Source organism: Oryx dammah, unplaced genomic scaffold (assembly GCF_014754425.2).
Source record: "Oryx dammah isolate SB20612 unplaced genomic scaffold, SCBI_Odam_1.1 HiC_scaffold_12, whole genome shotgun sequence".
Lineage (NCBI taxonomy): Eukaryota > Metazoa > Chordata > Mammalia > Artiodactyla > Bovidae > Oryx > Oryx dammah.
In genome coordinates this window covers 57,249,260-57,275,440 of record NW_024070196.1, presented here as the reverse complement: position 1 = coordinate 57,275,440, position 26,181 = coordinate 57,249,260, and the positions used below count along the sequence as shown (strand labels likewise).

Sequence of the window (26,181 nt, the reverse complement as noted above, 5' to 3'; positions counted from 1 at the left end):
AGTTAAGGGTGCGGCAAGGCAGAGGGTCGAGACGTTTGTGAGGTAGCTGCTGAGGTTGTCTGCAGCACGGCTGCGGGGAGCTGGAGCTCGGAGGCCGGGCTCTCCACCTGGGAGCGGTCCGCTCGGGGAACTCGGCGGGCCTATGCCTCAGTGGGGTTCAGCGAACTATAGCCCACGGCCATCTGGCCCCCTCGAGCCTGCCGCCTCACAGCCCTCAAGCTAAGAATGCTTTTTTTCCTTACATTTTTCCAACCAAGAAGAATATGTGACAGAGACTTTACACAGCCCGCAAAAATATTCACCGCCCGGCCCGCATCCTAAAGGATTCCTGTGAGGGTTATAAACAGTTGTGCCTGGTGCCCGGCCTGACGTAATACAAGGTAATACATGCAATACGGCTGTTTTCTCCAAAACCAAACCATCATGGAGCCAAATTCTCCATTTCTTCTAGGTGAACAGTCTCTCCTTCCCTTCAAAAAAAAGAAAAAACCGCCAAACAAAAACCACAAAGAGCAACAACAGCTTGATTATTATGACCACGAAACACTTCCCAAAGAAAAGGCTTCTGACAGTCCGGCTTCATAGAGGAAGGAAAGACACATCCCTCACCTCCCCCTTTACAGCAAATGGGCCTGGTGGTAGCAGACCAGCGCTCAGGACACTAAAGCACGACTCAGTGTATACGTTAAGACTCGGACGGTTTAAAAGTAGAAACAAGACTTTAAGCGGATATTCAAAAACATAAAGCTGATTGAGGGAGAGTATTAACACAGGTTTTTGAAGTAACACGAATTTGCAGTGTGAGTGTCACTTCCAATGGAGATCTGTGAGGCTCTGGCAGACAGGCCACAAAGCCAGCCTCTCAAACTGCGATTAGATGGATCGTACTTTCAAATGAGATGCTTGGCCAGACTGGTCTACTGGTGACATGAACGAGGTTGGGTGTAACTGACACCTCGCTGAAAGTGTTTCCCAAAGCATGCCTGCAAAGCTTGGGCCTCAGGGTGGGCAGGGAGGGTTGCAGTGAGTATGCAGGTGTGTTGCGGCAGGAAAGCTCTAGGACCTGAGCAGTTGGGAAGACACCACCACAGGCCCCTTCTGGGGAGTGACAATGAACAATAGCATGTGAAAGGTTCCGAGTGTGCAAACCTGGGGACTACTCAGCTGCGACGAGTGACAGCATGCGTGTGACCCCAGGGGAGACACAGTGCTCGGTGCGAAGCTGTGGACGTGCAGCTGTGGGGTCAGCATCGACACCCTGAGAACCTGGGTTTCCCTCACAAGGCATCCACAGCTCTTGCTTCAAGACATGTGGCTTGATGTCATTAAAAAGCTGCAATCTTTGTGTTACAACCACTCTCAAGGTGAGCAGCCAGCTCAGGTTAACATTTGGCAGGGAAATCACAGTATAAAGGTACTCTGTTCGCTGACGGATGTTAGAAAAAGGCAGGAGAGTCAATTCTAGCCCATTTCAATCAATGAGAACCAAGCAAGACTCTGCTGTTGTCATGGCTGGGCTGTCTACCTGGAACGAAACCCGGCAGGCCATTTGTGTGGTTTCTCTGGATAAGTTCCATTTATTAATTATTGTACAAAAAAATCTTGGCATTCATTGGAAGAGAAAAGAAGTTACTATATCCAAAGAGTGAGGATTTCAACATTGTGAAAGTTCTACTTTTATAACAGGGCTTTTTTTTTTTAAGTGGAGAAAACATTTGGAAAAATTTTAAAAAGAAACTTATGATTTATTAGAGTACAGGATCCAAAACACGTTTTTAGAAAAATATAAAGTGCCCAAAGACCAACTTACACAGGTGTCACAGGCTTCCTGGAGCCAAATGAAGCATTCATGGAGAAACACATTTAGAAACAGTCTAGATACATATTTACATCAGGTCAGTCAAGGTAAAACCATCTTTCTTGGCTTCAGTGTCACTCTAAGAAAAAAGGAAATCAAACCAGAAAACCAACAATTTTAACTCTCAGCATGCGCCACAGATTCTTAGTAAAGCATCTCATTAATATTAATGCCATAGTATCTAATTTTCACCTTTAAATGAGAGTAGTGTAAAACGCCCCTAACCTTGGGCAGGCCAGGTGTTGTGAGTAGTCACAATCTCCAATGCGCGTCCAGACCATCTGACTTTGGATTGGACCAATGAGGAACATGGGCCCTGGACCAGAGCTAATTGGGGCGGGAAGGAGCTGGCTAGCCAAATCCCCATCTCTTTCTACTAACTGCTCAGGAACTGTCACTAGCTGGGAAGTGGTCTCAGGTGGCTTCTCCAAACCTCAGTCATCCCAGGGTTTCCGAAGGGTAAACGAGAAGCGGTCACCAAACGTAGTATGGAAACACTGCGTGCAAAGGGACAGATGGGCGGCGAGGCGGGGCTGGGTCACGGCCCCCCGAGCTTCTTTCACTAGAGCAACTGGAGATCTTTCAACTTAAGAGAGCAGAGTAACTAGGTCCTAACTTCAGAAGTTAGCTACTACAGTAGGTCAACTACAAGGCTGGCCCACTGGAGAAGGGGCAGGTGGAGAACGGCAGGAGTCCACAGCTGCGTTAGGACAAGGTGCCTTCCTGCTTGGGGACCACAAACGTGGAAAAGATGGGTGCCGGCAGCACCTGGGTGTGAAGCCGGAATCCCGGGGCTTGAGCACAGGCTTCCTCCTGCTGCTGTCATGGCAACGGTGACTCGAGCATGCCGGCCACGCTGTCTCCTTTCCCACTGAGCTCGCGCTCTTACACCGGAGATACGTCACTTACTTCTACCCTGCCACGTTCAAAAAGGCCTTGAAATGATTCTAAGGGAGAACAGGGAGCATGAGGCCTCCCCTTCCCTTTTTAGTTTCTAAGCTTCATTATTTCTTCTTGTTTCTGGTTATAAAAGTAAAACCTCATTTTCAGGTCTTTGGAGACCACGGAGCATGGTTTCTAAAAAGCAGACATTTTAACAGCAGATTGTACTTTCCTACTACAAAGAGAACTCATTGCTGATTTAAGATCTACTTACGATTCTGGAGTAGATTAAAAAAAAAAAACCCACTTGTTTTTAAGGGAGGAATAGTAGATGAAAGTGGGAAAACCCATTCACAAAGACTATTACTATGCATTTCTTCAAAGAATTTTATGTAATAAAATTAAAAAACCTAATGATTCTTAAGAGATATGAGCGTAAATCCGAGAGATGAATCTGGGAAAGCAGAACTGTGCCATGCTCTCAATTCATATAAAGAAAAAGATAAAATGCCAGAAATCGGAAAAAAAATTCGAATGATTCTGATTACTGTTAGTTTGTTAATGACTCCAGATCCACTATGCGGCCAAGATCACTTAGAGCTTCAGCCCTGGGTAAAAGGACAGACCATCCTGACCGAGGAGCACACACGGTTCACAAAGAGATCAGAGAGAAACGATTGCAAACGGACAACTCCACCTGCCCAGCAAGCGAAACGCTCTGAGATGACGTAGACAGACATGATGCGGGGTGGGGAAGGCGTGTGAGGAAAAAGAACGGTTGTAAGTGTCAACGGTGAGACGTCATGAAGACAGCATGTTACAAACGGTCACCACAGGACAAGCATACAAGCCATGCCACTGAGACAGTGCCTGTCAAATGAATCACTAGTGTAGGCGGAGAGCAACATTGTCTTTGCAGCTGGCGCAGAGAGCACACGTGATTTCCACTTGGTAGGAGGCAACCAGCGTGACCAGTTGAGTGGCCTGCCCGGTGGTCTGAGTCCAGAGGGATCCAAGGGGACGTCTGCACCCCGAACCCCGTCGTCTTGGAAAAGAGCAGCAGCAGCAAAGGTCTGACGTCCCCGAGACTCTACTCCGCGTTCTCTTTCTTTGCGCTGTAAATGTTCTGCACCGTCTCATACACAGACTCCAGGTCCTCTGGGTACCGGATCTCTAGCTCTGCGTTAGGGATGTAGTGAGTGCCTGTGAACTCCGAGAAGTAGCGTCCAACATCGGGGTGGGAGATCTCCTGAGGCTCCACGTTATACTCCAGGTTCTCTGTTGGCAGAGAGGCACACGGACATTCTCATTAAAACATCTTTTCTCCAGAGGACCTCTGGAGAAGTCTCTGAGTGCATTTTTGAGGTGGCGGGGGTGGGAGAAAGAAACAGATGTTTTTGGAAGTTGGGAGAGAAGAGGTAGAGGTGGGGGGGCACTGGAGGATGGAGGGAGGGGGCACGGGGCCCCTGCCAGCTCTGCACAGAACACCAATGTTTTCCTCCTCTCTGAGCGGAACTCCAGCAGCCCTTCGGGGTCTGCAAGCTAGAGGTGCAGAGGGCTTGTCTCACCTGATCCAACACACACACACACAGCGGGGCGAAGGTGTCCTAGCCTGTTCTGTTTTCACGAGTGAAGTTTCTGAAGCCTTCACAGCACTAGGTCACAGGTCTCTCCCTGCATCCTCTGTCGCACACCCCCTTGGCCCCGCCACCCCAGAGCACCCTGCAGTGCTGGCTCCTGCTTCCGAGGGTGAGGGCCCAGCTCCCGGGGCTGATGTGGGGTCCGGGGAGGAGTGGAAAAGTGGCTCGCGCCCCTAGACCCTAGAGGGTAGGGGTTATGCCATCTGTATCAGCTCTTAGGAAAACCATGCCCCCTCCCTTCTCTGCTCCATGTTTTGCCACTAGAGACAGCAATAGAAAATGACTCCTTTAAAAATGGAAATAATAAAAAGAGGTGACAGCATGTGTGAGGTATTTTAAAGACCGACATCCTTTCAGATGGCTTCTCCCTCCCCAAGCTATCTGAGCAACGGCTCCTCCGTGGACCCAATGAGAAGACGGTGGGTTGTGGGCCCTTCCCCCGAGCCATGGAGGCCTGGCCTAGACTGGTTGTGGGCCCCCAGCCAGGAGGGCCCAGCCCCGTCCTCCATGACCTGGACCAGAAAGCAGCTAGCCAGGCAGGCCTGCCTGCTCTGACTGCATCCCAGGGTGCTCTTGGTTCTGATCAATGAGTCACAATCAATTCAGGGAGTCCCTGCGCACACCCAGTCGACTGGCTAACTAACACCAATGGTGCAGCAGGTTATCTCTTACACCGCTCGTTAAACATCCTGAAACACACCTGCAGGCCCTTCAGCGCCCTGCACCCCGAGAACACAGGATAAACACCACAGGATAAACACGAGTGCCTCCCAGAAACACTGCCTGTGACTTGTAATTGATGCTTTGTCTTTCAGGAGAGGGGGAAAGAGTTTGTAATTCAATCTGTAACATATTTCTTCAACCCAAGAAGGAACATTTAGAGAACTTCTGTGCTTATAGCTGTTTAAGGCTCATTCTTCAGATTACGTGGGGACATACCAGTTTGAGAAATCACATACCAATTACAAGCAAAGACGGATATCCACAGACTACCTCAGCATCGCTCAGGAGAGCAGAAGAAAAGAAAAAAAAAAGGCAGCAACAGTCTACACGTCCACCTGCAGGTCACTGTGTAAATAAACAACGGCACGTTAACTCAGTACATCCCAGGCAGCCAGGAAAATGAGCAACGACGCAATGGGGGAAGCGGGAGTAAAAACACATCTTATAAAAGGGTAGGAAGGCCAAACACCTGCACTGCTGCGTGACACGTGCATACAGCTACACGTTTTAAGTGACCTCTTTTAAACTGGGCATGTACGGTGCGCCAGGCACCACGAGACCTGCCTGGGCTCCAGCTCCTGTGACCCTCTCACAGGGCTCCGCGAGAGGCCCCACTCACGATGCCCTCTAGCGGCTGGGCCAACAGCAGCAAGAGTGAAGACTCAGCCCAAGGCCTCCACCGGGGCTGGGGAAGCAGACCAAGAGCGGCGCCCCTGTGCACTGTCCTGCCAGCAGCAGTCAGGGAGAACGGGCTGGGACAGACCCCAGGGCCCGGAGAGGCTGCCTCGGAAGGCAGGCTGCAGGACAGGCGCCTGGGGAGTCCAAGAGGAGACTGGGGGCTCTGCTAACTGGTTTCTCCCTGCTGTGACCGCCAGAGTGTGGAGATGACTTCACTTCCTTCTTTACACTTGTTTTCGACATTACAACAAAGTTGGACTTTCTAAAATGCCGCCAACTGAAAAAATCTGCTGTCCTGCCCATGCGGCCCTCCTGCAGTGAGTGAGGGGTCACAGGCGTACCCGCCTTGGGGAGGCCAATGGGGATGCGAACACGGCCACGGACCCTAACCTGGCCAGCTGCCTCCCTGTTGGCTTTTCTTGCCCCAGAGATATTCAAGATGATGGCAGGGAATCTGGGATCACCAACAAGAGATCAAAGTCCCTTTTGTTCTCATCTGAGGGCCACTCTGCCTCACACAGGATGCTCGGCAATGTCTGAAGACATTTCTGGCTGTCACGATTGGGGCCTGTCATGATCTCATGGGCAGGGGCCAGGATGACAGGAAATCCCCCCAACACAGAACTGTCTGGACCACAATATGTCCAGCACCTGCTCAGAAGAAAGTCAGACATGTGCTTCAGCACCGCTTCTTTCCCCCTCTTTTTCTAGGGATCACTAAGCAGCAGCTTGGTGTTGGCTGACACTTGGCATCTGAGTGTTGGCAGGAGGGCAGAAAGGTTGCTGTCAGGCCATGATCACCCATCTGCTTAAGGACGGCACGACTGGGCAGGTGCACGGAATTCTGAACATGGGCCCAAAACAAGAGGCAAGGGGCAGTGAGAGTCCACGGGGTGCTTTCTGCCCCACTCCAAGCTGTCCACCAGGAGCACAGACTGAATGTGGTGTGTTTGCCTGCCTGGGCTCCCAGTAAAACAGGAAAACTGTACTAACAAAAGACACTTTTTTTAGGAGAAAACCAGACGCTGAAGTTGGCAGCTACGAGTTATGAGGGGAAGATAATTCCCAATCCACTATATGAGTTAAACAATTTTTTTTGAAGTTTTAAAAAATTTTGAAGGAAGAAATCTAAGTGAAATAAAACTTAAGAAAGAGCCAACTATTAAACAGGGACTACTTAAAATGGCTGGAAAAATCGTGGGAAGAATTTGATTCCCCCAATATTTTCTGAGAAATGTTTCTGATTGTATTTAAAATTTTCAGCTACCTACATCAAAATATACACATACCTCCCTGTAAAAGCCTAGAAACAGTACCCATGAGTCCTCTGGGGGCACCTGTCAGGCCCTCCCAAGAGGAAACCACTAGGACTGCGGGTCTAACTTCCCAGTCCTTGTATAAACACATATACGTGCAGTTAAATATACTTTAATGCACTCAGAAGGTAACTCCGTGTTGTCTAGCGTGTGTTTATTCATACAAAGCATCCAGTAAGCACTGACCTGCACGTGGTTTACTTGGCTGCAGCTTAGCGTACCCAAGTTTGGATACACCTCCACTGACCAGGTGAGGCCCATGCATGACTGTTTCTCTGTCATAACAAGGGGACCGCAGGCCCCGTGTGAGGATGTCTCTAGTGGAGGGACCGACTGGGGGAGCTGCCAGGTCAGAGAAAAACGGGCACTTGAGATTCTGACAACTTAAAAGACAGCAACAAACCGCCCTCTGAGTTGGCTGCAAATTTACACTCCAGCCCCAACATGGGGAATCATTGCAGTTAACAGCGCGTGCAGACTGCTGCAGGTGGTGTCCATGCAGGGGTGGGGTGGAGGGCTGTGGAGGCAACTTTAGTTTGGAAGTGGAGGACAAATCATGGAGAATGAAACTGACGCTGGCTGGGGGTGCACTTGGACCCAAGCATTCAACCAGGTGATTTACCGTCACACACAAAGCACGCAAGAACCAGGTTTTCACAGCACAGCCCAATTCCTGACTTTGCAGTGTGGCAGCTGGCTTAAATTCAGAGCATCTGGGATAGTCACTTTCTCCAGGATCTAAAAAGCATGCAGGGAAGCTGAGACAGGAGTTCCTGCTATCAGAAAAATACTAAAGCACGCCTCCTAGTGGTAGGAAAAATTACAAACACGCAAAATGCTGTAGAGCCTATTAAAATACTGATGGAAAACATCTTTTAATGCTGCTGGCTAAAACTATTTGAGGATGGCACATACATATGTGGCTTATAACTCACTCTTTTGTGGAGAGCGAAGAGAAAGGCATTCATTAATGGGCTCTGCCCAGATTACTAGGATCAATGCAGCCAAAGGTTGAAAATTTAGAAGATAAAAGTTTAAAAATAATTTAATGCAAATGTATTAACTCATAAATGTTCAAAAATATATTTAAATAAGTGCTTTTAAAATGTAGCCTCTCAAGATCACTCCCTGGCTAAATATGGGCTAACCTGAGCATAAAATTGTTCCAAATGATTATAACACATTGACTAAACAAAAAATCCAGCAATCCTTGGGAGGAGGCGGGAAAGAGAGAGAGAGGAGACAGCAAGGGAAAGGAGAGGGGAGAGAGGTGGCGGCGGAGAGGAAAGCGAGAGGAGGCAAAGCTCTGCTTCACTAGAGGGCACACTCACAGCAGAAAATCACCATTTTGCAACTTTCATATCATGATTTAGGCAGGAAGAGCCACCAGGAGCTAAAACAAACATAAGGACAAAGGTCATCACTGGGGAACAGGTTATACCCAGGATTGGGTCATAGTTTGACCCCATGGATTTCTTGTTAACTGCAGATGTAACACTATCCCTTACAGGGTGTCACTGTCTTGGCCAAGTGACCAAACTCCGCCTCCCTGACAGTGGACATGGAACCCCACAGCCTCTGGATGAGACGCAACATGAAACACATAGCACCCGAGAGCAAGCTCGCCAGGCAAAAACCCCAACTCCATCTAACACAACCTGAGATTAACTTCTGGTTTACAGACAATACGCAAAGAAACAGCGAGACAAATCCAGATTGGTAAGACAATTTATAAGCCAACTGGTCTGGACTCTTCAAAAAAGTGAAAGTCATGTAAAAAGCGGGGAAAGATGAGAACAGAGGAACTGTTCTTTACCAAGAGAACAGAGACATAACAACCAAACACAACCATTAAGGACACCATGGGAGTGAAGGGCAGGCCTGGGAAGAACCCTGAGGAGAGGGCCCCTCGGGCAGGGCGAGCTGGCCTCCAGGGGCTGACAGAGCTCCTCCTCAGCGCTGAACGCCAGAGCCCAGCACCCTCGGGCACACATGTGCTGGGCAAATGCAGACCTCAGGCCAGCAAAGCACTAGCAGGCATCACACAGGAATGCCCACGCTCAGTCCTAAGAGTTTCCTGCAAGTCCCAGCATCTAACCTTAAAAAGGGCAATTTGCTACCTTTACCCATGATCCTTCAATCTCAGTTTTAGAGAGTGCGAAACTGATAAGCAGATACTACATTTATAAAACAACAATGTCGTTACAGTATCCTTGCAGGGAGCCTTATAGCACATGCTGGCCCCAGATATGATTAGGACGCATTCCTGAATAGCTGGGACACTGGACAAATTCAGAACACCTTGAAACCAAACACCCAGCTTTACCTACTCTAAAAAGCCTGTTTCAAAGTTAATATGGCTGTTTCTAGACACCCAAATATCAGATACTACAAGTCTTCATATCAACCCCATGTAATGGGCAACGACCGGATAAGGTGCGGGCGCAGACACGGCCCCCAGAGCTGACAGTGTCCTCTATTCTCGTGACATGCTCCATGACGTGCAGTGTGAAATGTGCACTGAGTGATTGGTGGGGGTGCAAACCGGCCATGAATCATTCAGCAATTCCCAAATAACTTGATTGCTAACATTTGTAGGGTTTTTTTTTCTGACACAGCTTCTTATGTTAAATAAAACCACTCTCAGTATCTCCGTCTGACATGGGGTACACGCTGACCCCTCTCATAACTCCCCTTGTGCTGATGGAGGTTAGGTGACCTCTGGTCTCAATAAAGGGAAGTTCTCTTTTATAAGATCCTCTCTCATAGCCTGATGAATTAATAGTAATTAACATGAGCCCTTTTCTAGTCTTGTTGGCACTTCTGGGATTTTTATACATCCAACATTTCTATTACTGGATTTACCAGAACATAATACTGACTTAGGTCAAACCTTATGTTTTAGGTGAGATGCAAAAAGGTTCAGCATGATGGTTAGGGAGAAGGCTCTTTGCCAAGGTGCCTGTGTTCGTACTCTGTAAAATTTACACATCTCTACATGCTTCAATTTCCTAGCGTATCAAATGCGTATGACAACAACGATGACAGCAATTTAGAGTTCTCAGAGAAGTTAATACACATCAGAAGGCTGCTGTCACAGAGCAGCACTGCAAAGCATTTGTGTTAATTTTTATGAATAAAACCAACAATGTGGATGCCTTGACAGGCAGGCATGCAATAAACTCATCCCATTAAATGGAGAGACAAAGACGACGAGGGCCCTGGGTGAGCACCCGTCAGGGCTGGCAGTGGCCCCTAACACCTACTGAGCACCTACCTGCTGACTCCCAGCTGCTCTCAGAGCCAGAGCTGTGACCTGCAGTTCCCACGATGGCCACTGGGGGTGTAGCTCTCCCAAGCACAGCTTAACTGGCTGCCAGTTTCAGGGTGCCAGGGCGGCTCCCCCAACAGAGCCCATTCTGTGCCCTCCAGTTCAGGTAGGCAGTACGAGCAGGGCAAAAACTGACCCTCCTTGCCTGGAGGGAGCCAAAGGCAGTGGCTAGGAAACAGGACTTTCACAAACTAGGGCTGGCAGAGGCAATGACCAATCAGAAGAGAAGTGGGCAACAGCTTGGAACAGGGGTGCAGTGGTGATCAGGGGGAAGACCCTGGGGCAGTGACCAGCTAACTGGTCGATATGGCTGCAAAAATACATACCCCACCTACGTTTAGCTGAGTATCAGCCCTGATGAGGCTGATGGCTGTGTGACAACTGCCGACTCTCAAACCGACCACCTCTGCCCGCAGTATCCGAGTGCTCAAACGTGTGCCTGAGGTACAGACAGAGCCCGCCACTCACCCTGGGCGGCGTACCGACAGGACCCGTCCTCCACCAGGACGTTGTAGAAGGGCTGATGGTGGCCGTGAGGCAGGCTGTGGACATTCATGTTCCGGATCCACTCGTGGCCCATCATGCAGGTGGGGTCCCAGCCGTAGATGACACAGTTATAGCCGTACCTGATCAACACAAGGGCAGCCACACGTCAGCTTCCTGTCGTGGGGGAGTGGGACGCAGAGGCGATGGTGTGGCTTCTCGAGGCTCGTTCTTACGGATCTACCTGCCTTCACTCTACGCTGAATCAATTTCACTCCTGACCTCTTTAAGAACCCCTCTTACTGACAAGCTCACTCTATCTCGTTGCCGCTGCTGTTCAGTTGCTAAGTCATGTCCGACTCTTTGTGACCCCACGGACTGCAGCAAGCCAGGTTTCCCTGTCCTTCACTGTCTTTCAGAGTTTGCTCAGAGAGTAGTACAACTGGGGAAACACCAAAGTCCCACTAGATTTTTGATGAGGTTAACAAACTTGATTTTTTTCTGAATTATGACAACAAAATGGTAAACGTCTTTTGAAAAAAAAAAAAAGAGAGATCCCTTACCTTTTTAGTGCTACTAAAATAACTACAGATGAAATGACCTCTGGTATTTGCTCCAGGGAGGAGGAGAGTCAGGGGGTGGAGGTGAAATGAAAACTGACCTCATAATGATAACCTTTGAAGCTGGACACGGGAACATCACCTGGTTCATTACACTCCTCTCTCTACTCTCACATACACTTGAAAACTTCACAACAAAGTTAAAAAAAAAAAAAAGAATGCAGTAAAAGAATGGAAAACACTGACCAAAAAATGAGAAGAGACATTTGCAATTTATCTGCCCATAGAGACTAATACACAGAATAAAGAAACTGCAAATCAGTAACACTAACAACTCAACTGAAAAACACGCCAAACGCCCGAAGAGGCACTTAATCAGAGGAAACTTGAAAGGCCAGTAAACACAGGAAAAGAACTTCGATCTGCGTGGCAACCAGGAAAATGAAAATTAAAACCACAACGAAATGCCATTTGCCACTTACTACAGAAGCACACTTTTCAAGGGCTGGCACTGCCACAAGGTGGCGAGGCTCAAGCCTCTCAGCGCCTGGCCTGCTGGTGGGATGTGAATCAGCACAGGTGCTCTGGGGGACAGCTTAACTGTGCCTCGTCCACCAGCCATAGGACCCACCAGGTAAGTCCCTACCGAACTCAGATCCAAGGAGCTGAGACAGCGGGACAGAGAGGCTGATGAATAGGGGAAGCATCCGGCCAACAGGACTTCCACTCCCTAGAGACGGGATGCTACAATCGTTATAAGAGCTCCCGGTTAGGAAAGCCAGTCGCTTCTTAACAAACAAAAAGGTCAGATACATGGTTTGGTCTTCGGTCCTTGCCGCGATGGGCCTTGGTCTCTGCTGCACCGAGTCAGGTCCCCACAGCTCACGGCGCTGTGTCCTCGGCAGCCACACGGGGTGGGGGCGGGCGCCAGGAGCACTCACCTCTTGTGCTTCATAATGAGCCCAATGGAGTAGCAGACGTCCCTGTGCTTCTCGTGGGAGCGAAGCTTGACCTCCACCCCCACCTCCTCCTTTTTCCGCTCAATGTGCTCCAGCGTGTGCTGCACCAGGTAACCCACTGCCCCGTGCTGCCCCGGGTCTAGGGTCTGGATGTGCTGGAGGATGTCAAGCACCTTCAAGACAAGACAGAAAGACTAGGAGATAATATTTTCATTTAGGCCTTTTCGGTTTCCTGGCGATAGATTTAAACCTGAATAACCTGATGAAAGGCGGCAAGGTGGGCTGGGCTAACAGCCTGAGTCTCTGTGACCCACAGGGGTCTCTCCCTAATGGTGCCATGTACACCCAGAGTCACTTCATGTGCTGGGAGCTGACCCCGGCATCCGAGTCCAACCAACCTGAGTAGGAGGAACTCTATTTAAAACATGAGGCGCTGGGGCCCACACAGGACGGGGAGGCCAGGGCTGTCATCCGTGAATGCACTGAGGCCAGGTGAAGCCTAACAGGTCCACACATTCCTGGGCAGTGGGGGGACTCGATGTCTTATACACAGAAAGGAAACCTTTTCAACCTGCCGCTCATGAATTGGAAAAAGAAATGCAAAGCTGCTTCAATCAAGATGGAAAGGCTGAGTGCAGAGTGGCCTCGGGGCTGCAGGAGAGGGGAGGGGTCACAGAGAGGGCATGGGGAGATGGACGCACATCAGCACAGCACGTTTATGATGCTCTATATAAGAAGGAAGGCGTGTAGGTCCAGGGCTTGGAGAGCCTACGGGTCGTGTCAAGTACGCTAACTCAGTGGACTTTAGTGTTCAGGAGAACAGGGAGAAAGCCCTCTCCTTGGGAGTTACGTGATGAGCTGGCAGAGCAGAACTGCCTGAGCCGGAGGTTCTATTCTCTTTACGGCACTCAGTGCCTCTATGGAAAAATACAAGTTCAAGGAAAGCTAACTCACGTGAGCAATTACCAAGCGCCTACTGTCTCAGCTGTCAGATGAGGGTCTCTGATGCGTTTCTGTTTTAGAAAAGGATCTCTTCCTATTTATTGACACTGGATTCTAGCCCCAAATCTGCCAAACTCAACTGCTTTTGTCTTTGAATTAGTTTATCTACTTATCAAATAATGATTAAAAACTCCCCTATTTCCTGACACACAGTGAGCCTGTAAAAGTGCTGTGAAAACTGCAGTTTTCTGCAACGCAAGGTATTATTTTAAAACCCAATCTTGTCTTCCAGAATGAGATTTGCAAGATATCAGTATTTCCTGAATATTCTTCTCCTGCTGGTTCACTGTGCCAAGCCTGTCACACGTCTTTCTTAACTTCATTTAATCCTCCCAACCTGGAGGTCAGCAGTCCAGTCACTGCCAATTTCCAGAAGAACCAGGCTTAGAGAAGTTAAGCAAGGTGCCTGAGGTCACGGGGTTATGGAGACATGCAGTGAAAACGTGGACCTGGCGCTGACTTGCAGCCCCAGGTCTCAGTCGCCTTCACACCAAAGCAGGAAGAAGAGGATTGTAATTAACTGTTAGGTAAATTCTCAAACACGTATCAGGTGGACAGAACGGCACGACCCCAAGTAGCAGACCCAGCTCGGAGCCGATCCCATCCACCCGCCACCCCCAGCGGCAGCCTTGTCATGCAGGGGCACTAGCAACAGTTCTGCCTTGTAGCTAAAAGCATCGGATTTCACAGTAAGCTTCTTGTGTGCCCCCCTGCAGTTCCAACTAATTACTTCTGACAAGTTTTCTATAGACACAGACTTCCTCTCCTTCCTGGCAGCCCCTTCCTACCAGATAAGTGAAAGAAATGTTAACTTGGAATCTTCAAAGCACAAACGAAGTCTTGAACTCAGAGTGTCAGCGAAGAAGATAAGGTTCAGGGGTAACTACGTCCTTCCCTTGGTGGGAGGGGGGAATGATGGGGTGAAGGGGGAGGCCAGAAACGGAGAAGGTGCCATAAGACATGCCCAGTGTGTCCTGAAGGCCTGTGCTGACGTTGGGCCACCATGACATCTCCAGCTAAATGTCCAGGCTAACGAATCCCGTCATTTCTTATTCATTCAAATAAAAATTCTGTGAGTACCTACTGGGTGGGAGGAATTATGTTGTGAGCCAAGGGAATAACTATAGTAAGGAACAAAACAAGGACGTCCCTGGTGGTCCAGGGGCTTAAGAGTCTGTGCTGCCAATGCAGGGAGCTCCTGTTGACCCCTGGTCAGACACCTAGATCCCACAAGTCCCAGTTAAGAGTTCACATGCTGCAACTAAAGATCCCTCCTGCCACAACAAAGACTGGAGGTCTTGTGTCCTGTAACTAAGACATGGGACAAAAAAAAAAAAAAAACGAACAAAGCAGAAGGTCCCGGTCCTTAAAAAGCACCGTCTAGTGTGGAAGCTTGGGTGAACAAGCAGCTTCAGACACCATGCATGAGCATGTGGAAGAGCGAGCACAGGGCACAGCGTGGAGAGCTGGAGGGGGTTCAGAAGCGAGAGCTAGGCTGACATCTCGTCTCAGCAGCCGTGAGCTGCAGAGCTGAGGGACAGGAAGGAAGCTCTAGGCAGAGCTGCAGCGTGTGCAGAGGAAGAATGCAAGAGCACGGGGGTGGGAGGACGACGCAGCCCGGAAAGTGCAGAGTGGACGTGAGGAAGCACAGGCTGGTGGAGCCAGGCCACCAAGAACCTGGCAGGCCTCGGCAGAGAGTGGGAGCCCTGACCTTGTAGGCAAGGAGGGAGCCACTCGGAGGGTCCCAAGCAGGGAAAGGCTACGAGTGACATTTGGTTACGGTTACTCTGACTCCAGTGCTTAAAATGCGTTCAAGGGGTCTAAGAGGAGAAGGAAGGAGACTGCGCAGGCAGCCTCTGTGGTCACAGAGGGAACACAGGCGCTGGCAGATGTGTGGTGGACGTCTGCTGGCGTGGCACCCAGGGTCCAGGCAGGAGGGCAGGGATTCAGGAGCCATCGGCCTACAGAGGGGAACGGAGGACTGGAGAGCTGGTATGATCGCCAAGGGGAACGGCAGAAGGAAGTCTAGAAACTGCCCCACCCCCCCTCCCCGCCCCCTTGCCCGCTGTGTGGAGCCTTTAATGGAGACCGGGAGGACAGGAACTAGATTCAAAAGAACAGAGCTTTCTGAGTGGTGGGGAAGTGGCCTCCATGATGGAGAGAGACAAGCAAAGACGAGTATCCACTGCATTTGGCAACAAGGAGAAAAGTTTAACAAGAGGGGTCATGGACTTCCAGTTCACGTGGAGGAGGGGTGGGAACAGAGCCCCGGGTTCTGAGCAGCGGGAGGAGGCGAAGGGGAGGTCAGCCCCAGGACCCTGGCCAGGCTGGGAGCAGATAAGGTGGAGCCACCGGGCAAAGCAGAGGGCTGCCGTGGGAGGCTTTGTCTTTTCTTTTTTCAAAGATGAAGAGAGACCTGAGTGTGTTTAATGCTGACAAGAGAAGTAGAGACAGGGACCTGCAGATCCAGGAAAAGAAGCAAAGGTGGCTTAGCAGTCCCTAGACAGGCAGCAGGCTGGACCCAGAGCCCGGGGGTATGCACCTTGGGAAACCGAGGGGCTTCTTTTCCACTGAAATGTGGAGAATGGAGGCAGGAATAACTGGATCACAAGGATGCAGGTTTGGCAGCAGGAAGTGCAAAGTGCCTGTCTATTGGCTTCTTTAGAGACCATTTCGCCTGTCCCGGTCCACAGGGGTGAAGTGTGTGGGTGGGCTTGGAATCTGAATACCTGGTGCCATCAGCTCCCGTAGGAACCCCTGGCAGGTCAGTAAACTTCTCTCAATGCCTGTTTCATTATTTACAAAAGGGCAAAAAAGCTTGTAACCACCCCGAGGGGCTGGCAGGTGTGGGAAGCATGAAGCCTAAGCTCTCTAGCTGTCGCCACCCCCAGCCCTGGAGGAACCTACTCCTTGCTCTGAAATCCTTCCCAGGCCTTCCAGGGGCACCTCAAACCTTCCTCTGGAGCAGACCCTCTTCTAACTGCTCTGCACCCCTGGGTGTCTTCCTTACTGGGGGCCCAGCATTCCTTTCTTGCTGCAGCTGGAGTACAGTTCACGGAGCTGGGGAGGTGAGCTGTGGGAAAGGAAACGGCCACTTTTCCCCTCCTGATCTCAGACATGGAGCAGAGGGGGCTCGGGGTACGGGGGGAATCCCAGCAGCCCACGTCAAGGAGAATAATGTTGTGTGAGACAGGTTTTGGAACTTGGTCCAGTGACATCTGCTTGGCAGGAAGGCAATCTTGGCCATCTGAGGAGGAAGCTGAGGAAACTCCCCGGAAATGGCAGAGGAGCCCTAAACGGAGCCCAGCATTAAAAGAAGGGCGCCACGGCTTTGGCAGGCGCTCCTCACAGAGGGGACATCAACCCCTCTCCTCCTAAGGCTGATGTGTGATTTCAATACAGAATCTACTTGGGAGGAACAACACTTTGAAAGCATCTATAAGTCTCACAAACTATCATGAAATTCCTTAACCAACATACAGTAAAAAGTGACAGGAATTAGTTATGTATATACTGGTATAAAAAATAAAGTAAAAAGATAAAAATCAACTGTTCAATTCTGGACAAGGTGCTAGGAGGCAGGTGGTGACTTGGGGGGGGGAGTCTCATTTTCCTCTATTGGGTCCCATGGGGATCCTGAGAAGATAGATGGTTGCTGTCTGGGCTGGAGGCAACATCTTAAGATAGGAGCCCAGGACTTTTCCTACTGCCGCGTCCTTTCCCAGAACTACGGCAGATGTGTGATGCTATGAATACACAAGACGCCATAAATCTAAGCTGTGCTGAGTCACTGAGACTATTTCCTTTCTTACGGAAGGCTTTCCCACTCTCCAGTGACAGGGCTGACGATTTCTTGCTGTTGGTCCTGAGAGTGCTCAGAAGTCAATTCTCTCACCAGGCTGTCCAAACAAAGTGGACTATGACCATATTCTCAGGGACATGCAAGGGCGGGACGGGAGTGAGCAGCTGCCCCAGCACATGCATTGCACCTGGAAGCCACACATGCTGCACCCCCAGCTCGCCAGGAGCAGGGCTGACCGCAAACATGGTCAGGAGGCGCTGACAGGGCTTTCTGCTGGCCAAGGGGGCGTCACCAGCCTGCAAGATCCACATGGAATGGTTTCAAAACCCAACAGCTTCCAAAGGTGTGCACTATCCTTACTGCACCCAGCAGCTAGACCTGAGCAAATCTGAGATCTCCTTTTCCTACATCTCCAGGTCGGTTTAGTCTCTAATAGCACAGCTGGAGGATGAACATTTCAAACTTCTGCTTCCCCTTGAGGAGGGGGACTTGGGGAAAAGACATCTTTGGGCTACCAGAGATGGTGGCCCTTGCATGTCCCTGAGAATATGGTCATAGTCCACTTTGTTTGGACAACCTGGTGAAAGAATTGACTTCTGAGCGCTCTCAGGACCAAGCCACCATCTTTGGGAGTTTAAGATGCTGATCACAAAAGAGAATGGGCAACTCCTGGCAGGATAGCCAATTTTCAGGAGAATAAAAGGAGACAAAAAATTCAGTCGATGGGTCAAAACTGTGACGCTTTGAGTAAATCTGTGTTTATCCCCCAGGTTAATCCAAGGATAAACTGGTAAGTGCCGCCTTTCAATTAGGATTTCTCTCTCTATGGCAAGGGGAGAGCATCAAGATAAAATAATTACCTTCTCTGGCCAGATGCCCAGGTGGAAGTAAAGCCTGGCTTGGAGGAGGAGCAGCTGCACCTGGTCAGGGTACATCGCCAAGTACAGGTCCAGAGAGTCCCTCAGGAGCTGGTAGGACTGGTCGATGCCCTCCCTATGAGGAAGAAAGCTTCATATTAGCCTGCTGGCTTCCGAGTTAGGGTCTGCTTTTTCAAAGACCAGGTTTTAAAACGAATGAGACACAAATCCCACATGTTCTCTGATTCTGATACTTCCTCTCTGTTTAGCAAAGTTATAGTGCTCTTAATAAAAAGAAGAGACAGAAATTTTGTACCCCACTAATTTAAAATTGTCAAGTGCTTTCCTTGGAAGTCACCTCAACAGCACCATACATAAATTAGAAGCGGATTCTGAATAGGTGGTGCACGGAGGTCTTTCAGGACAGCGAAACTATTCTGGACGCTGCTATAGTGGCGGGCGGGTGTCATCACACAGTTGTCAAAATCCACAGACTGGACACCATCTCGAGCAAACCCTAATGTAAACGATGGTAGGTTCACCAACTCTAACAAATGCCTCTGGAGGGGATGCTGACTCGAGGGAGGCTGTGCGTGTCTGGAGGCAGGGGGTAACTATTCGGGACTTTTTGCTCAGGTTTTGCTGTAAACCTAAAACTGCTTTTTTTTTGGATCCAGACCATTTTTAAAGTCTTTACTGTATTTGTTACAATATTGCTTCTTCTTCTTCTTTTTTTTTTTTAATGTGTGGCATGTGGGATCTTCGCTCCCTGACCAGGGACCTGCATTAGGAGGTGTAGTCTTAACCACTGGAACACTTTAGAAAAGTGGACTTTATGGGAAGTCCCCCTAAAACTGATTTTTGTTTCTTTTTCTTTTTTAAAGAAGACTAAAGTCTATTTTTTTTTAAAATTCTACCATTAGAAAACTATGACTCCAATGTATAAATTTCTTTTTTCCCTGTAAGACAATTTTCTTTGGACTCAGAAGCCAGACTGTTTTGTATTTTTGCTTGTTTCCTTAACTGCTGCTGCTGCTGCTAAGTCGCTTCAGTTGTGTCCGACTCTGTGCGACCCCATAGACGGCAGCCCATCAGGCTCCCCCATCCCTGGGATTCTCCAGGCAAGAACACTGGAACAGTTTGCCATTTCCTTCTCCAGCATGAAAGTGAAAAGTGAAAGTGAAGTCGCTCAGTCGTGTCAGACTCTTTGCAATCCGATGGACTGCAGCCCACCAGGCTCCTCCATCCATGGGGTTTTCCAGGCCAGAGTGCTGGAGTGGGGCGCCACTGCCTTCTCCGGTTCCCTTAACTGAGTGATCGGTATTGTTATTCAGTCACCAAGTCATGTCCGACTCTTTGCAACCCCAAAGACTGCAGAACATCAGACTTTTCTGTCCTTCATCTTCCAAAGTTTGCTCAAAACTCGTGTCCATTGAGTTGGTGATGCCATCTAATCATCTCATCCTCTGTTGCCCCCTTCTCCTGCCCTCAATCTTTCCCATCATCAGAGTCTTTTCCAATGAGTCAGCTCTTTGCATCAGGTGGCCAAAGTACTGGAGCTTCTGCATCAGCATCAGTTCTTCCAATTGCCAGTCTAAAATGTTTTTGTTACAGGAGAATGCGTTCAGCTTTTATAAAAGAGCCCTTGTCTAAGTCCATTGCAAAGACCTCAAGGAAAAGTCACTGAGCACATCCAAAGTCTGGACAGTATTATGTCATGGGAACTGGTTCCTCCCCTGTGGTCCCAATGGTGCTGAGCAGCATCCAATGCTTCTCAGTATGGCAGGCAGGCTCGTGAAATAAAATTCTCTGTAAGGCAATTTGCGTCTCCAAAGATGCACACTCTACAAAAGAACTGGAAAATCGAGAAAACCTTACCGCTTCCCCAGACTTAACAGGTTTCCCACCATTCGCTGCAACACCTTCTTCACGTTCACCACCCCATACAGTGCTGCGGTCACGTGCTGGCCGATCAGGTATTCACACTCTTTCACTGTCAGCTGCTTGCCTTTCCCAAAAGCATCTATGTAGATGTAGTCGAAGATGTCCAGGGTCGTCCTGCCCGAAGAGCAGCAATGTAGTGAGCTGTCGCTCAGGCTGGAGCTGAACCAGTCAAAACCCCCTAATAAACAGCTCAAATCAGAGACAGAATGTTAACACAGTTGCATTTCTGCTGAAAATATCAAGGCCTTGTTCAAAGTCTGAAAGCTGACCTTTATACATACTCTGATGGAATAAGATGCTGATACACTGGTATTTAAGAAACAGCACTGGTTTGTGCCATTTAATATAGGTTTTTAGAGACAGTAATCCTGAAAACTCACTGTCAGGTAGATCTATCCAAAATCCAGTTGAGAGAGGTAATTCTGGAATGCCTGAGGCAGTCAATAAATTCCACAGAGCAGCAGTTACTATGTGTGGAGCCCGGGCCCCTCGAGGCTGTGATGAAAGTTAGAGGAGTCTGGAGCCACAAGGGTTCTGGCCTCAGCTCTGCAGACACCCTCAAGCAGCTCAGGTGAGAACCTGCTCCCGACCACAGAGAGCTGTGTCCCTGGACTCCATCTCCACTCCTCCCTTGGAACTGCTCTGCACGAACCCAGCTCTCGCATGAGGTGGCGGGGTGAGGTGGGGGTGGGGGGTGGCTAGCAACATCAGAGCCAGGCAGGGAGGTGGTCCTAGGAGGCGCGTTCTTACTGCCATACCTCTAACTACACGACATTTACCCGAGGAGGATGCCTGAAGGGCTGGGGTGGGACTCTCAGGGAAAGCTGTGTTTTCTCCTTTGAGCAACTATTTCACTTTGATCTTATGCTGACTGCAAATCATGCAAGAGACTTTCTCTTGGGCTGCTAGAAAGTTGTCAGATTTCTTCCTTGAGTCATATCAATAGCCCAGCTTTAGCAAGACATATATAAATGTTCCAGAAATAAGGAATGCTCTTCAATCCCTTTTTAGTCTAGGAGAACCACACAAATGGACACAAGTTTATGGGCAAAAATTCTAAATACAATATGACCAAATCAAATACAGTGATGTATGATCAAAATCTGTATGACTGAGTTAGATGTTCCCTAAGAATGAAACGAGGGTTGAATGCTAAAAAACTTCAGCACATGCAGACTACAAGAGCAAAACTATATGATTGTATCTGTAGACACAGAAAAGAAATTTGAGGGGATAAAAATCCTAGTTATTAATAAAACTCTCAGGAAATTACAATTTTAGAAGGTAGTTTTGATCATCTCAATGAAAGGTACTGCTTCCAAACATCATGTCTGAGGTGAAACTGTAACGTCACACCCAAGACAGAGTGCCTGCTATCACTGTTTCTATTCACTGTGTTCAAGAGGACCTAGCCAGCACAGTAAGTGAAAGAGACAAAAACATATAACAGCTGGGGGAAAAAAAAGAAACAAAACGTCATGATTCAGAAAATATGATTATCTACATAGAAAGGCTGAAAAACCTAACAAATTATTATCACTAATAATTGATTCAGCAGAGGGGCCAACAATCAACCCAGATTTATACCCCTGTACACCACCAATACATAAAAAGTGTCATTTAAACAATGACCATTTTCAATAGCAACAAAAAAGTGAAGGTACCCAGGAATAACTAATAAGATGTCAAAGAGCTGGCTATAGAAAAGAGTGAAATCCTTTGAAGGACATTAAAGATGACTGCAACGTGGAAGCAGATGTGCTCACAGATAGACAGACGGAGCAGGGACACTCACAGCATGCTCCTCACGTGAATCCGTGAGTCCAGAGAACCTCTGGGGCCAGCTGCCACACTAGAGCTTCAAGGGCCTGACCACGGACTCTAACGCTGTGTGTGGGCTTCAGGCTTAGAGGAGCCAGGGCAATTTTGAAGGACTGCACGCGGGTCTCAGCCGCCTGGTTTTTAAGACTCACGATACGGTCACAGTCAGCAAGCACTATGGTCTCGGTGCAGACATGGAGGCTGAGGGCCTAGCAGGCGCGCGCGCCCCCATGGGCCACAACTTCACGGGTCTCAGTGTCTGCCAGGTGTCTGTGGTGCTAACAAACCCCTTCACTGTTCGTCTGCAATGTGGTGTACACTCACTGGAGCCTAAACAAGGACACACAATCCTGTTGGCACACGCAAACGTGCCCAGCAATGGGTTACTGTGGTCAATAACACGGTAATTGGTGTTTTAAATGCTCTGTATCATGCGGAAGTCCTTAGTGGACCATTAAATAATATAAACATTTAAGGATGTTTTAGATATTTGGGGAAATTGGTTGAGTTACTCAGGGAGAGGGAATGGGCTGGAAAAGCATTTTTTTCATTTAAAATAATGGAAAATGGGTGCCTACTCTCCCACAGAGAAACTATCCAATACATCTTAAGAAACAGATTATATTTGGGAAACAAGGGAAGCCTGTACTTCCTATTTAAGGAAACACACACATGTCATAGAATATAAAAATATGCATGGAAATAACAAATACTTTCAAACTAACCTCTAGAAAGGAGAAGAGGGAGAAAAGAATGGAGAATACCACCAAGGAGGTGTTTTATTTCCCAAATCCAGAGGTGGAAACACAGAGACCAGCGTCAGAATTCCACCACTTGTGCAAAGCATTTGGGTTCTCTCACTGAACCCTCCAAACCACAGTATGAAAAACATCGGCCCCATTTTACAGAGGAAGAAACTTAAGCCCAGAGGAAGCTGAGGTCTGAACCCAGTCGAACTTCAAAGCTCAGCTACTTTCTTTCATTCTGCTCATCACTTCAGCAAAGGGTACCAGGGCCAGTCATCAGGAAGTAGTCTCAAATAACAGGATGTAATCAAATAACTTTGTTTCTTTTCCCTCTAAAGGGCACTTTTAAAGAGAGGGCATCTCTACCCATTTGATGAACTGCTTTCCAAAAAGCTAGACTACTGCTGTAAAGGAGCTTTACGTCCAAGAGGACAGCAGGTTTAAAAAAAAAGAGAACAAAACAGAACTCTTTAACCTGGTCTGCAAAACAGGCACTAACCTTGCCTGAAGGAGCTCCCCTGCTGAGAACATGCCTATTGGCTTTTGCAAATGAAGAACCTGGCAGCCCAGTTCCCTCTGCGTCCCCCACCCCACCCCCACCTCCCTTCTGTGGGAGGTTTTATGGAAGACTGGGAAGAAACAGCTTAAGAATTCTTTGTCACTGATTTGCTTTGGAACAAAGAGACTGAGATTCATACAAGACTCTAAACTGTTAGTCCTTCAAAAGTAAACTGTTTTCTTTGAGATAACTGGAGAGTCACACACCCCTTGGGAGAAACAAGGCAGAAGAATGCACACTGCCCTTCTCCCCCGAAACAGATTATGGACCTGGATACAATCAAGAGCAAACCAGCTCTCACCACCCTGGTCCCCTTGATAACTTCTGCTGCTACACTTCTCTTAGCACAGGGCAATCACGTGGGGTCGGAGATGGCTTACCCTTCTGCACCTTGGCACCACCTTAGTAAGAAGTGGCTGGGGAAGTTGACAGGCTCCAGTGGGACCCCCAACTGCCGGGCAATTGTCAGGTAGAGCAGAGACATGCTGATGGGGATTCCTGTTCTGCGGATTAACACCTAGGGAAGAAAGCAGGCTTTAGCTTCACACAGAAAACCACACCTTCTCACCTCTTCCACATGCCTTCCCAGTCGGCGCCCATTGTGTAGCAGGTGCGAGGATAGGTTTTCAGACTTAAATGGATGAGTATTTTATTCATTTAGATCACGGCTCTGCAGGCTACAGTCCACATCAGACCGACCAGCTGTTTTTGGATTGCCTGCTTAAGAAGAATTTTAGCGTTTTTTTAATGTTTACAAGAAGTTGACCGAACACTATTTCATAAAATGTGAAAACTGAGAAATTTACGTGTCCACGTCCACACACACAGTTTTATGGGGACACAGCCACACTCCTCTGTTTCTGGATGGTTTGCATTTTCCTTCACATGACTAGGGCAGAACTGAGCGGTTAGGACAGAGGGCATTTGGCCTGAGGAGCCAGGTCGAGAGAAGTCACCGTCTGGCCTTCACAGCCAAAGTCTATAGACCTATGGTTAGGCCCTCCTTTTTCTAGGAAGAACTTAAGGGTATTTCAAAGAAAAGTGTGTAAGATATGACAAAAGAAAATACAGGTCTGAGAGAGAGCAACAGAACAGATATAAAAACAGAGACAGGTAGAATGCAAACAAAAAATAAGCATCGATGGCACAGTTGGTCACTCATTTCCTCCAGTCTTCCTGGAGGCTACTGCAGAAAGGGAGACCTGCTTAGTTTCACTGTTTACTGTTCACAAGAAGCTATCTGACCACACTGAGTCAGAGGCGTACCTATTTCTAGCCAGGAATTTACTTCCAGGGTTTTCAGACAAAAGGGTGCTCTGTGATGAATCAGATAAAATCCACAGCAATACCCTCATAGGAAAGGCAAAAAATGAGTTTCACCAGGCATTGGCAGACCAACAAAATCTAGTCCTTGCCCTCAAACACTGTACGATTCATCAGAGATAAGCTCCACCTACATATATTATAACAGTATTTTCTCGCACCCCCACATTTACCTGGTGCATATATAAGTTCAAGGCGTTGTAGTAATCCATTCGGTTCCCCTTAAACTTCAGCTGGTCATATAGGACGTGGTTCATGGCATCCAGCACCTGACTCTGGAGCTCTATTTCCATGATCATGGAGGATTCGCCTGAAACACAGAGACCTACTCTGAGGACACAAGCACATATAACGCCGTGAGGAGTGTCCCCAACAACCCGACGTGCAGACACTGGCCACGTCCTAGGAAAGCTCATCAGGTGTTGCCAATGCTGGGTGGAAAAGAGACTATGTTTTTGAAGCCCCTGACATCATTCGGGTGAACAGGTGGTTGTGTTATCTATCGCTTTGAGGGGACATAATGGGAACGCAGTGCAGAATTTTCCAAATTAACCAATCACTCTAGGTTTTTCTTTTACAAATACAGCTGGATCCAAAGCAATTCCACACCTGCCTTGAAGGCCAAGCTGGGGTGGCGACTGTTTATGCCCCGGAGGGTTTTGCAAACAAGCTCCACGATGCTGTCAATCTGAGCCTGGATGTCCTTGAGACTGATGTCAGAGAGAGGGTTGCAGTACTGGTCAATATACACCGCGCCTGAAACGAATAAGAATCACGGGATAAGTTCTTACATTTGCCTTTTCTTAACAGTGGTCATTCGTCCCAGACTCCTGAGGCCATACTCCTCGGATGGTTCCTATCCTGGATGTCAGGCCTGGCTTCTAATCCACTGAGAAGGGGCAACGTGCTTACAACCAAGGAGCTGACATTTCATTATTAATATACCAAAACTCTCAGAGGTCAAGGACTTACTCTGACACATATACCCATGGTCTACTGCCAAGAGAGATAAATACCATAAAGGAGCTCTTTTCAGGCTACTTCTCTCCCCCTCTTAATTATAATTCAAAATCCCAACAACTCTTGAGAATTCAATAGTATATGACAGCATTTTGACTTGGAAAAAAAAAAAATCATTGAAAGTCCACAATGTCAGATATGCCATTTCCACAAACTATTCCCCTGAAAGGTAAGCCAGTAAATGGACTTTGGAGATAACTGGAGTTTGAAGTTAAACAGTTACACTCAAGAAACCCACAGCTAAAAAGTTGTACAGAGCACACCAGAGACACTGTTTGTCAAAAATCATTACTTTACTGCCTCAGGTCACTTTTTAACCCTAGAATCGAATAACTAACTTGCTTATTTGTCATAGGATATTTTCACTTGGGAAGTTGTGGAGCCCCTTAAAATCCACAAGGTCTCAAACCAGCTCAGGACCCAGATTCCCTAACTTGATCCCCAAGTGACCAGGGTATCAAGTGACCAGGACCCCAGTTCTGGTTTTTCCACCAGCCCAGGCCTGGCTCCTGGGCCTCCTTGGGACTGAGATCCCTGTCAGCCAGGTGACAAGGCTTCTGCTGCATGGCTCTGGGATCCGCCATGTCTGACTGCTGCTCCCTAGACCTCATCAATGGCATCAGACGATTCTAGTCTGCCACTCAGAACCAGGATCCTGGAGCCAACCTCTATTCACT

The 26,181-nt window shown here is 48.4% G+C and overlaps 1 protein-coding gene across 2 annotated transcripts in view; it reads right to left on the bottom strand.

Annotated features, from left to right (window-relative positions):
• Positions 1-229: 229 nt before the first annotated feature.
• FBXO21 (F-box protein 21) overlaps positions 230-26,181 on the bottom strand; it is a 38,339-nt gene continuing 12,387 nt past the window's right edge. Inside the window, exons 5-12 of one of the 2 annotated variants that reach the window (XM_040251627.1) lie at positions 25,094-25,240; positions 24,658-24,794; positions 23,542-23,678; positions 19,970-20,149; positions 18,095-18,227; positions 12,413-12,624; positions 10,897-11,054; positions 230-4,018 (exon numbers count right to left, since the gene is read on the bottom strand). In XM_040251627.1, coding sequence (XP_040107561.1) covers positions 3,831-4,018; positions 10,897-11,054; positions 12,413-12,624; positions 18,095-18,227; positions 19,970-20,149; positions 23,542-23,678; positions 24,658-24,794; positions 25,094-25,240 — 1,292 coding nt within the window. In that variant the 3' untranslated portion in view covers positions 230-3,830. The remainder of the gene's footprint in view (positions 4,019-10,896; positions 11,055-12,412; positions 12,625-18,094; positions 18,228-19,969; positions 20,150-23,541; positions 23,679-24,657; positions 24,795-25,093; positions 25,241-26,181) is intronic. The other variant, XM_040251628.1, reaches the window with a different exon arrangement.